Source organism: Lepidochelys olivacea, assembly GCF_965140295.1.
Source record: "Lepidochelys olivacea isolate rLepOli2 genome assembly, chromosome: 2".
Taxonomy (NCBI): domain Eukaryota; kingdom Metazoa; phylum Chordata; order Testudines; family Cheloniidae; genus Lepidochelys; species Lepidochelys olivacea.
In genome coordinates, this window is record NC_140412.1 from 258898607 (window position 1) to 258911647 (window position 13041).

The following is a 13041-nucleotide window of genomic DNA, read 5'->3' on the forward strand; positions in this document are numbered from 1 at the left end:
ATTTGTTCTGGGCCATAAGCTACTTAACATTTTTATCAATTATCTGGAAGGAAACATAAAACCATCACTGATAAAGTTTGCAGATGACACACAAATTGGGGGAGCGCTAAATAATGACGAGCACAGGTCACTGACTCCGAGTGAGCTAGATCACTTGGTGCAAGCAAACAATGTACATTTTAATATGGCTAAGTGTATACATCTGGGAACAAAGAATGCAAGCCATACTTACAGGATGGGGGACTCTATCCTGGGAAGCAGTGACTCTGAAAAAGATTTGGGGGTTGTGGTGTGTAATCTGCTGAACATGAGCTCCCAATGTGGTGCTGTGGCCAAAAGAGTGGAATGAGATCCTACAGCACATAAGCACACGAACCTCAAGTAGGAGCAGAAAGGTTATTTTACCTCTCTTTTGGGCACTGGTGTGACTGCTGCTAGAATATTGTGTTCAGTTCTGGTGCCCATAAGTCAAGAAGGATGTTGGTAAATTGGAGAGGGTTCCGAGAAGAGGCATGAGAATGATTAAAGGATTAGAAAACCTGCCTTAGACATGGTAGACTCAAGGAGCTCAATATATTGAGCTCCTTAACAAAGACAAGGTTAGGGGCTGACTTCATCACCCTCTAGAAGTACCTACCTGGGGAACAAATGTTTAATAATGGGCTCGTCAGTCTAGCAGAGAATGGTCTAACACAATCCAATGGCTGGAAGTTGGAGCTAGACAAAGTCAGACTAGAAATAAGGTGTACATTTTTAACAGTGAGAGTAATTAAGCATTGGAACAATTTACCAATGCCCATGGTGGATCCAGCATCATTGACCATTTTAAAATCAAGATTGGATGTTTTTCTGAAAGATCTTCTCTGGGAATTATTGTGGGGAAGTTCTGCAGCCTGTGTTACACAGGAGGTCAGACTAGATGAGCACAACTTCAGTTCTGGCTTTGGAATCTGAGACAATGTTTGTTTTTATTCCGGAGGTGGTAAGGCAGGCTAACCGATGTGGGGAAGAGAGGAAAGCTTATCATGGGCTGTTATGAAAATTGCCATTTTTCTCCATAGCAAAAACGTTGTTAATACCTAGTATTATGTAGTGCTTTTCATCATTAGATCTCAAAGTGCTTTATGAAGCAGGTCTCTATCATTATCCCCATTTTACAAATGGGGAAATTGAGGCAGAGAGAGGGGATGCGACTCGGCCAAGGCCAATGGCAGAGCCAGGACTAGAACCCAGGAAGCCTGAATCCCTGTCCAGTGATCTGTTCTCTGGGCTTAGCTTAAAGGCCTGATTCTGTAACATACTGAGCTCCCTCCACTCTCCAGTAGACTCAGTGGAGTTGTCGGTGCTCAGCACCTCATGGGATTCTCCATAATGCAGGGAGCAAGTAGCTTATTCCCAGCTTTACAGCAAAAGGGAGCCCCTACAGGTTCATATGTACAAAGTGTGGCTGATGGGGGTGTCAGTGTGTGATTCCATGCCAATCAAGTGATGTTAAAAGACCAGGAAAGTTGCAAAGTTGAGCACTCACTTGTCAAGAAATGAGGACTTCAGTTCTGCTCCCTCGTGCATATACGTCACTGTGGTACAGTCTATAATTACAGGATCCTGTGCTTGTCTTTCCACAGGGTCCCTGCCTCATTCAGTGCACAGAGAGTTCTCCAGCAAAGCACATGCTTAACTTTAAGCACATGAGTGTTCCCGCTGAGTGCCCCTGGTTAAAGTTAAGCACCTGCTTAAGTATTATGCTGGATCTGGGCCTGAATGAAAGAAGCTTGCATAGTAAATTTGTCTGGAGTTCAGTGCATTCTGCCTCGTTCTGTGTAAAAGTAGAATGTAATATTATCGATGTATAATGAATGCAGACGCGATTCTGGTCACTGGATCTGTTTGAAACAATAAGGTGTTTCTGTCTCTTCCCACAGCCCGCCCTTTACCCAAACCCCTGTTCCCAGAAGGAAGAGCCAACCCAAAGACAGTCTTGATTGCCTGGGTAAGGATACTTGGGGTTTAGTGTCAAAGTAACAGCACAGCCATGCAGCAGTAATGTGGGCTTTCAAAATAGTGCTGTGTGAATCAGACATAATAACAGAATGCTACTGGGTTAAATCATTCAAAACAAACAAACCAGCTTCACTGCTTGTGTTATAAGTAGCCACTGCAATTCTTAAACCTAGAAAGAAAAGGAGTACTTGTGGCACCTTAGAGACTAACCAATTTATCTGAGCATAAGCTTTTGTGAGCTACAGCTCACTTCATTGGATGCATACTGTGGAAAATACAGAAGAAGAATTCTTAAACCTAGAGACATTTTAAAATCTCAGGTCCCAGTGCTGCAAACAGATACTGCCAAGCTTAATGATCACTGTAACCCTTTTGAAGTGAACAGGACAAATGAGGATCCAAAATGCTATGGGGCCTGATTCCACTCCTCTTTGGCTGATTCTGAAATCAGTTTCCTCCTTCTCCCACCCCCAGTCTAAATCAGGAGTAACTCCACTGAAGTTAATGGAGATACACCAATGTAAGCTGATCTGAGATCAGAATCAGGCCCTTTGCCTAGTAGTAAGCGCTTGCAGGATTGGGCCCTCCTGCTTATTCTGTTTACTTCTTGCCTTTCTCTCATTTGGGAAGAAGAAAATAAGCTACTCAGTTTCACCTTTGTTTATAGTCAGATTCTACTCAGTCTCACTTCCAGATTCTTGTGTCCTGTGTTGCTATTGGATTGCAAAATACTGCAAAGGGGAAAAAATTCTCAATTTGCATTAATAAGAAATACAATCAATACCATTGGAAACGCCATTACGGAAAGTGTATTGGTAACTTGCAAGGATCTTAGCTTAATGCTCAGCTGAGCATAAATGTCCAACTGGTTAAGTCATGGAAACTTCATAGTATTGTGATGGCTTTTGCCACTAAAAGAGGGACACATGGCTGTCTGCCGATAGCTGATAACACACTTTTGGCTTGTGGCAGCACTTAGAGATCGAAACCACAGAACTTGAGCTTTAAGTCAATACTTGCAGTGAAGTTTTAATAAGTCCCCGGTGACGGTGAATTCATTTCACTTGAAAACACGACTCCGCATCGCTGCTCACGGATGGCTTGTCGTTAACCTCGTGACCTGGCCTTGTTGCTTTTCTTGCTGCCCAAGCCATTGTGTGCTCTGCCCAAGCACTAGAGTAATGCTAAAATCATGCTGAAGTCAGGCGGATGCCAGGAACAGCCTCCAAGGAGCAGCTCCTGGCTTGGGGCTAAGACAAACAATCCTTCAGAATAAGCTGTTTAGTCAGGATTTGATCAGGGAAAAACAGGAGGTGAAAGATGTGGGGGAGGGAATTGAAGATATTTTAATCTAATGTTGTTCTGTGCTACCAGTGATGGCATCCTGTATGTCTCATTATAAATGTTTCTATCCCTGTCCATCCATCCATCCCTTTCTCTCTCATGTAATCTCATTTTAACTCAAATTTTAGCTCTTTTACCCAATGTAATCTCTTGTATCTAACCTAATTTTCTCTCTCTAGTGTTGTTCTGATTATATAAAACCTCATGCTCCAGGAATTAAACTAATCAAACATTTGTGGCTCAGCATGACCCCTTAATGAGGGGCAGATTATTTTACATCTGCCTGCTCTGGGGTTCTTGCACTTTCCTCTGAAGCATCTGGCACTGGCCACTGTCAGTGATGGGATACTGGACTAGATACACCTTGGGTCTGATCCAGTATGGAAGTTCATTAGTTTCCTAACAGAGAGATTTATAACCCTGAATAGAACCAGGCATAGTTCCGTGTAAATTCCCTAACTAATGAGGTGGAGAAACTAGCTGTGGTGTGGGTTAGGACCATGGCAAAGGGGTTAGGAAAGACTGGGAAAATGTGTGGGGTCGAGCAGAGAGAAAAGGGAATGGAGGCAACCAGAAACAATGGGAGGAGGAGGAAAGTAGAGAGATGAAAAGAGAAAACAAGAGAGAGAGATGTAAGAAAATGTACCCCATTGCAGAACAATGGCTCTTCTCAGTCACGTACAAGAAGTTATGGCTCCAAGAAAGCCAGGTCTAGCTTAGAAAGAGGCAGGAGCAATTGTGATGGGGCCAAACCATCTGAAGAAATAAATATGAACTGGGTTGCTGAGCCTTTCTTTAAATATTGTGGCCCATAGCCTGCTCCTATTGAAGTCCCTGGCAAAGCTTGCGTTGGCTTCTTGGGGCCAAGATCAGTCCCCTTTGACCCCAGCCTTCTATCCGCGATGGGCAGATTTCAGAAATGAGCCATAGAGAATGTTCCATCTTGGGAATGAACAATCTTCTGCCTGGTCTCTCCATTGCATTTCATGTAAAGAACAGAACTTCCAACAAGAAATGCTCCAGGAGTTCCTCACGGAGCTGATCTAACCGAGACTTTTCTCATTCTCTCCTGTCAGATTTCGATATTCCGTTTTGTGAGCGATTCGGGAAAGGTGGAACCTTCCCCAGGCAATATCACCTTTCCCAGAGCCGCAAGGACTATAGTGACGGTGAGACAATGACCAGTGCATGCAGGCTTGGGGGAAAGGCTCGCTGATGGCCTAAGCCAAGGAATAGGGCATTGGCCCGGACAGGAGCAACTTGACTTCAGTTCTTGGCTCTGCCGCAGACTTCCTGTGTAACCGTGGGCAAGTCATTTGAACTGCTCTGGGCCCATGTGGGAACTGCTGGCACACATTGTAAGTTCCCTAGTGCGTGTTAATGTAGTTACTCTTTGAAATGGGACTGTTAACACAAACTAGGGAACTTTTAGTGCACACCAGTAGGGTCCACATGGGCCAATTAGTGCGCAACACGCTACTGTGCGCTAGAATTTGCACCCTTCTGGCGTGGACTAAAGCACTGCGCAGACACCCCCTAACTCCCGTTCTCTCAGATGACCCTTTCCATGGGCGCTGACTTACACTCTACCTGGGGGGGTGCTCGACGCCCCCACTCCACCCGTGCCCCCAAACCCCTGCCCCGCCTCTTCCTCACCTCTTTCCACCCCCTCCCCGCTCCTCCCTCTCCCTCCTGGAGCCGACCTGCATGCTGTGAAACAGCTGTTCGCGGAGTGGGGGGAGTGATCAGCAGGAGGAGGTGCTGGAGGGGAGGAAGGAGGAAGCCTTGGCTGCTGGTGGGTGCTACGCACGCGCTAATTTTTCTCCGTGGGTGCTCCAGCTCTGCCTCAAAGAACTTTGAGTGAATACTGGGAATTAGACTCCAAGTTGCACTGTGATTTCTTTTTTTTTAATTTTTTTTTTTTTTTTGTAAATATGTATAGCTGGTGGAAACTAGTGTGTGGCCACTCTTACTTTGATTTAAACCTGGCTTTTGTTGATTTACTTTAAATTGATTCCTTGACGAGTTAACCTAAGGTTTTAATCAACTTAAAAATGCCTTCGCAGGGTTTTGCATCAGTTTAACCAAGGGCTTGTCTACACTGTGGTGCAGTATGGACTAAGGGGGTATGAATTGCAGAGTGCACCGGACACTTAGGCTCTCACTGCCCTGTGTGAACACTACAGCAGCGTCTCAATGGGACAGTTAGAGCACAATGCTTTGGTGCGCTCTGCAATTTACACCTCCATAGCAAAGCAATTGAAACAGGTTCACTTTGAATTCAGACAGGGTCTGAGTGTATGACAAGACGTTGCATGTCCTTGTCAGTAATTCTCCTGCTTTCCTCACAAAGGCCGAAGGACTTTCCCAAGGAGTTACGCCCCTCAGGAGAATCGGTTTCAGCTCGTCCCTTCCAGCAGGACAAAGAGCTTCAATGGGGACAGCAAGCTCCTCACCTTACAGTACGAGGAACACAGGACCAAATGGTGGATTGACTGTGACAAGGGACTGCAGGTTTTCAGCACGTCCCCCAGCAAGTCCAGGAACTGTGAGTGAATTTCAACAGGTTGCTGTTTAGAATCTCAGGCTGTGATCTTGTCTTCTAAGTATGGTCAGGCGGCGCTGGTGTAGGTGAAGTGTCCAAGGAGAACTCAGGGGCTGGGGTGGTTAAGCAGATGGCACTTCCCTCTCAGTCCTGAGTCAGTACTGAACCAGTGCCGCAGCATGGTGTTCCGAGGCGCTGTGCTCCCGGGATACGGCTCGAAGAGAAAGCCCCGACGTCTCATGGTCATTGAAGATCTCCTGGCACTTTCCATAAAGATAGGGGTGTTCTGGGCAAATTCAATCCTGGGCAATTACATTCCACCTGCAGCTACAGTGGGATAAACGATTCTCCACTTTCTGCTCTGAACTGCCGAATAGCAGTGCGGTGTCCTGTTAACCAGTGTTCGTGTTCCACTCCAGCAGTGGCTGCACGTCAGTGAGGGGCGCAGACGGGACTCCCACCATTACACAGCAAAGCATTCTCAGCCCTTGCAGGAGAGAAGGCGCTGTATCAATGTATATCCTTGGGCCTGATCCCGCTCTCACTTACACTGGTGTAAATCAGGGGTAAGCCAGTGGGGTGAATGGGATGGGAATCAGGCTCTAAGCGTTGCTCTTTGTGGTAGGTGCCCCCACCCATTGCATAGCAGATTAGATCTGCATTGCAAAGGGTCTGGTGAAGCATATGCTGTGTCTTGACTGTGCCATCCATGTCCTTCCTGCAGCCCTGCAGGCGCCAGTGAACTGGAGGTTGGGGAAGCTCCTTGGCAGAGGGGCCTTCGGAGAGGTTTATCTCTGCTATGATGCAGACACTGGCAGGGAGCTGTCGGTGAAGCAGGTGCCCTTTGACCCAGACAGTCAAGAGACAAGCAAGGTGAGTGTGAGGGCTGGACTGAGCCTTCCTGAAGAGCTTATGGAGTTGTTCGAACAGCGGGTCACAATTGGGGGCGAGGGAGTCGCCACCAGGTGGTCTTTTGGTGCCGGGGGTTCGGGGACACAATTATCCTGCCCTTCCCATATTGCTGAGTGGGATGGAGGTCCTGAGATGGGGTCTACTGGCATCTGTTGTCACCCATGTCACCACTAGGTGATGGATGAATGCCGTGCGTACTTCCTGTATGTGCTGTGCTGGCCATCCTGGCTCAGAGCTGTTCATAACTTGCCACAGAGCCATGGGCAGCTGCCATGGCCTAAGCCATCCAGTGACCACTCTTCCTCCACTCCAGGACCTGCATGATGCTAGCCCAGCCTACGTTGCCAGTCTCCTTTCTGCTCTTCTGTGATGCCAGCCCCAGGGCTCCATTCACCACCCTCCACTCCCATCTCTGGATAGTCCATTTGCCCAGCCTCTGCTTTTCCCTCATGCCCACCCCTCCTGAAAGCTTGGTGCTGCCCATATGAAACAAGGGAATAAGTACATCTCTGCCTGCCTGCATCTCTCTCTAACAATCCCAAGCAGAGTCCCTGCTCTGCCTTTCCCAGTGCATCCTGTCTGTCTTTTAGGCTGTAACCTCCTTGGGAGAGCAGCCATCTTTCTTCTTGGGTCTTGTACAGTGCTAGGGATATAGTCAGTGCTTCAGAAATCCTCTAGGAGAGGAAGCTTGAATGTGGCTGTATTTCTGTGGCGATAAGACGTTTGTAGGTCTTTCTTTTCATCGTGTAACGTTCTGTATCGTCGCAGGAGGTAAATGCCTTAGAATGTGAGATCCAGCTGTTGAAGACCCTCCGCCATGACAGGATAGTCCAGTATTACGGTTGCTTGCGGGACCCAGAGGAGAGGAAGTTGTCTATCTTTGTGGAATACATGCCAGGGGTAAGTGTGACTGCAGCCAACCCATGTGGTTATTTATAGAGATGGACCTGAACCAGAGAGCTGAATCCAAACACCTCCCAGCTCGGATGAAGTTTGGATCTGAAAGTCAAATTTCGCAACTTGGCCCTTGTCTAAAATGGGCCAAATCAAAATCCTGATTCCAAACGCCCCTGAAATTTGGGGCAGTCAGATCCTGATTTGAACATTGCAGAAGGGCCCTATCTGTGTGACACAGCCTGGAATGTGAACACTGCCGAATTTGGGATTGGATCCAGATCTGGATCCAATCTCTGCGGCTTGGGCCCATCCCTTGTTATTTATTACAAAGCACTCTGGGAAAGGTTAATTGTAGTACGATCTGCACACAGCTATCATGGGTTATTTATTTATTCTGATACGTGCACTTTGAAAACACAACATTGCTAATTATCTGGTCCTTGGAGACCAAGTCATCTCGTGGTGATGCTGTTTTATCATGTCAGGACGTCACCAGGTCACGACTCTGTTTGTGCAGAGTGAAATATTTCCAGGGGCCATATAAAATCAAGATGTTTTGATGTTCTGCTAAGTGGCGCAGGGGATGTAACTTATATCTTTTCTTACTACTTTAGCACGTAAGTTAAACCAGCGTAAAGTCCCTGGAGTAGAGCTTCACCTAATGTAAACAGAGCAGTGCTGATTTACACTGGGTGAGGATCTGGCTCCCTCAGCCCCACCTACCCATGTGGTACTTACACCTTCTTACACATCATCTCTGGATTTGTCCTCTAGGCTGTGAGGGAGCAAACCTGTGTTTATTCATAGATCTTTAAGGCCGGAAGGGACCATTCGATTATATAGTCACAAATAGCTTTGGTATTTGGCAAACATGGTAGAAAATGCCCCATCAGAACGACATGAATGACCATTTGAACTCGCCCCCTAGCACAATCCCCTCTTTCTAACCACAGCCCCGTGAGCCCATTTTGTTTCTGGAGGCTATCTTTCTGATCCCCGACATAAACCCCCATGCACGGGACCAAAAGGAAAAGCCCAGTGCAGTGTAATCAGTCCCCTCGCTGTTTGTTCTACAACACGTTCATGTCTGTTGCTTGCCAGGAAGCCAGCATTTGTGCCGGGGTTGTTTCCTGTTCCTGGATCGGAATGTTTGTTTTCCTTCCGATAAACTAGCGCTCTGGCCAATTAAAGATTGACTTTCACTTTACGGCAACAGCTTATTTCACAACATCAGTCCAGGGCTCTGCTTTTTCTGTACTGTTGGTGGAAGAGGACCAACTCCCAAGCTGTACAGAGCAGCAGTTCTGAAGTGCTACATCTGGCTGAGATTCTGATTTAATGCAGCTGGCTAGGCAAGAGCTGTGTGGGGTCTGCGTGGGGCCTTCTGCACCATGCCTGGCTCTAGTAGGCATCGACAGCCTGTCCGTTTGTAATTCACCCATTTAAACAATTGTTGGAGTGTCTTCCGCATACACACAACCCGCATCCTCCTTTAAATTATCTGAGGGTGAAAGGGGCTGGTCTATTTGATTCTAGTACAAGATGAGATCCTTAAAAGGGCCCTGCCTCAGTGCAACCTTCATGTCCAGTGCCCACCCCACCGACTGAGATCCACAGAAGGTCGAAAAGTGGAGGGCTCAAATGCCTAAGCAAAGATTTTCCATCAGAGGACATTTACAGAACCCCAGATGATATCCAGCTGTAGGGGGGAGGGCCCCTGATAGGTTCCTCCCACTGGAAGGCCATTGACCACTCCCTTTAAAGTGGGAAGGAGCAAAATAGGAACCCAGGGCTAAGCAAGAGCTCAGGCTGCAGGGTGGTGAGGTCAGGGACAATAAGAATGTCAGTGAGAGACTCTGAGCGAGAACCCAGACAACCGCTGCTGCTCCCTGGTGGGTAAAAGGTGCCAGACTGACAGCTCTGGAGACTGTTTATCCATAAAACAGGGGCCAGGACAAGCTTCCCTCAGACAGGATGGAATCCTTCCCCAGCATTTGGAGTCCTGTAGCTGGGTAGCTCCTTCAGTGTAAATCTTCTCTGTGGAACAACCACTCTCGCTGGCTTGCCTGGAGATTGAGCCAGGGAGCTGTAGACCTAAAAGCCTGAGCACCTGTTGCTTGAGCTAAAGAATCCATTTCATTACCTTCAGCAGTAAAAACTCATGCTTTGAGATCCAACCTTCCTAGGATCAATCCTGGCAGCGGATCCAACCGGGGATGTTGTCACATCTGGTTGCCCATATAGGCCTGTGGATATCGGTAGCTCCAGCTGAGCTTCCCCAGCCTGGGGACATGTGATGCTAAGAGAAGGTGTCTCTTTGTCCTGCTTCAGTGTCTAGGCAATGTGTAGAAGTCTCTGAGTCCGCTCCAAACTAATGGATGTGTTCCTTTCGCTCAAGCAGTGGAGAGGATCATGGTTATACAGACAAATTTCCCATAAACACACTGACCAATGACATGATCCAGCCACTAGAGGGGGATAGAGAACTGTGCTGAGATAGCAAGGGTTATGTGTACAGTACTGACCCTTTCTCATCTGTCCCGTGGGGATATTGTAGTCCAGGCGTGATCCTTGCTCCGTTATGTTTATCAGTGTCTCTGATTTCGTATATTCCTTTTTTATAGCTCAATGTTAGATTCAGTAAAGCTTTTATAAACCAGCAAATAAACCAGAAAACCTTGAAATGTGTTAACTATTTACGCTAAACGATCTGTTCCACCTTGTTTTTAGCTGACATTCTGAGTACATTTCCTAGACCTGAAGAAGAGCGGTGTGTAGCTCAAAAGTGTGTCTCTCGGACCAACTTCTGTTGGTGAAATACAAGATATTACCTCAACCAGCTTGTCTCTCAGAAAATGGTCACAGAAATATAAAAGCCTACGTGACACAATACGCATCATTCACTCCTTTGGTTTGTGTATGTGTTTTGTTTCCAATAGGGTTCCATAAAGGACCAATTAAAAGCATATGGTGCGCTGACCGAGAACGTCACCCGGAAGTACACCAGGCAGATTCTGCAGGGAGTCTTCTACTTACACAGCAACATGATTGTTCACCGGGATATTAAAGGTAAAGTGGATTGCACTGCGAGATCACCACCTTGCTCTCATCTAGTAGCATCGTAAGTAGGATTCTGTGCCTTATGGTCAGAGCACAGCTCTAGAGGCTAAGACATGTGGTTTCTAGCCCTGGCTCTGCCTAAGACCTGCTGTGTGGTTTTGAACAAGTTCCTTAGGTCAGAATTTTCAAAAGTGACCTCTGACTTGGGAGGGGTGTGTATGCCCCAAATATTGAGTGTCCAGTTGGAAATACTCATTTTGAGAGCCCCCATTGGCTCCTGTTTCAATTGTATGAGCTCAGCACCAGGCCTGAGGTAATGGACATTCAAGTTGAGTTGCCATAAATCAGAAAAAAGAAAAGGAGTACTTGTGGCACCTTCGAGACGAACAAATTTATTAGAGCATAAGCTTTCGTGAGCTACAGCACGCTTCATCGGATGCAGCTTATGCTCTAATAAATTTGTTCGTCTCGAAGGTGCCACAAGTACTCCTTTTCTTTTTACAGATACAGACTAACAGGGCTGCTACTCTGAAACCTGTCATAAATCAGAAGCCACTTTTGGAAGATATTGGCCGTACCTTTTCTGTGACTTAGCTTAACTTCCTGTTAATTATTTACTATCTCCCAGGGGTGCTGTGGAGTTTACTAATGTCTGTAAAGTGCTTTGAGTGGGATTTTCAGGGAACTAAGAGAGAGGCCTCTTTGCAAATTCCAGTAAAAAAAAAAAAAGGGGGGGGGGGTCCCTAGCACAGTGCCTTCATGTAGCTAAATGTCATCTTTTCCAACTCTGAAAATGCTGGCCAGTTGCCTGAGCCTTCCCATGCTGGAGCTGCTTTGACCCAGGTTGCAATTCTATCTCTTGGGTTTTTGTGCTTGACCCTTAGGTGCCAACATTTTGCGAGATTCTGTTGGGAATGTGAAACTAGGCGATTTTGGAGCCAGCAAACGCATCCAGACCATCTGCATGTCTGGAACTGGAATTAAATCTGTCACCGGAACACCGTACTGGATGAGCCCAGAGGTGATCAGTGGAGAAGGCTATGGAAGGAAAGCTGATGTGTGGTAAGAAACAAAGTAATCCCAGGGCAGAATTTCCACCGCAGTGGGTCAGCACTGCAATTTTCTAATGTCGCCTGTATCTGTTCATCCCTTCGAGAATTACAGTGGTTGATTTTCCAAAGCCAACCAGTATGACTAGCATTTGCAAGACACTATGGGTTAGTGGCTGGAATAGTGTGCTTATAGTTAGAACTGACTACCAAGATTTTCAGTAGCGATTAGTGATTTTTTTTTTTTTTTTAGATGCTTAACTTGAGACCCCTTAAAAAGGGTCTGATTTCCAGAGGGTGGGTGCTGACCACCTACTGAAATTCAGGCTCCTTTTAGGTGTTTCAGACTGAACACCCAAAAATGGAAGCACCCCAAATCCCTACTCACTTTTGGAAATTTCCAACCTGGATGCTGATTTTGGGTGCCCCAATTGTTTTGGATGTCCAGCTGGAGATTCCTTGAACCTGCCTTGAAGTAACAGAGCCACCCTCCCTTCCCTGGGAACTGCAGGAGCTCTGAAAAACTGGCTGTCAAGGTTTGCAGGTGGGATCTCAAAACTGGAGGCATCCAATATTGCTGGCGACTCTTGACATTTTGGATACTTGAGCTTTGCAGGATTGGGCCCTGAGTCTGAACAGCTGGAATAACAGTAATCATCCTAATGAACTACAGAAATACTGTATGCACAGCACATATTCCCTTGACTCTTCCAACAACCAGGCTCAGTGGAAACCAGCCATTGTAACTGCTTTGCACTGGGAAGCCTGGGGAGAATGCCTGAGAAGTTGTTGGCAGACAGCCTTACTGCCACCTGTTGATAGGTGGGAAGTGCAGCTACGTTTTATTCATTGTGATTACAAGCCAAGGTTGCCAAGCTGGTGTAAATGAGGCCTGAGGAAATGCCGCGCTGCTAGGATTCCACCCCAAGGGCTGGGCAGCCGTCCTGCTTTTTTCTGCCTCTGCCCTTTTTTATTATTCAGGCTGCTTTTTCTGGACTCCTCCTTCCCAGATGCAAATGAGAGATGAAGCGAGACAGGGAGCAAAGCCTTGTTTGGCTGCAGATGTCTTTGGTAGTAAACATAATGTGCAAGGTAGATAGGCGGTTGCCAATGAATATGGGTACAAAATGTCCCCGAGCTGGCCTCCCTCTTTGGGGATGTTTACACTGCAATTAAAAACCTGCAGCTGGCCTGTGCCAATGGGCTTGGGTTAAGGGGCTGTTCAATTGCAGT

General features: G+C 46.8%; 1 protein-coding gene across 3 annotated transcripts in view; it reads left to right on the forward strand.

Annotated features, from left to right (window-relative positions):
• LOC311517250 (mitogen-activated protein kinase kinase kinase 3-like) overlaps positions 1-13041 on the forward strand; it is a 122031-nt gene that overhangs the window by 101098 nt on the left and 7892 nt on the right. For all 3 annotated transcript variants that reach the window (XM_084621955.1, XM_084621956.1, XM_084621957.1), the window contains 7 exons: positions 1923-1990; positions 4422-4514; positions 5699-5893; positions 6615-6763; positions 7571-7702; positions 10639-10768; positions 11644-11821. In XM_084621955.1, coding sequence (XP_084478081.1) covers positions 1923-1990; positions 4422-4514; positions 5699-5893; positions 6615-6763; positions 7571-7702; positions 10639-10768; positions 11644-11821 — 945 coding nt within the window. The remainder of the gene's footprint in view (positions 1-1922; positions 1991-4421; positions 4515-5698; positions 5894-6614; positions 6764-7570; positions 7703-10638; positions 10769-11643; positions 11822-13041) is intronic.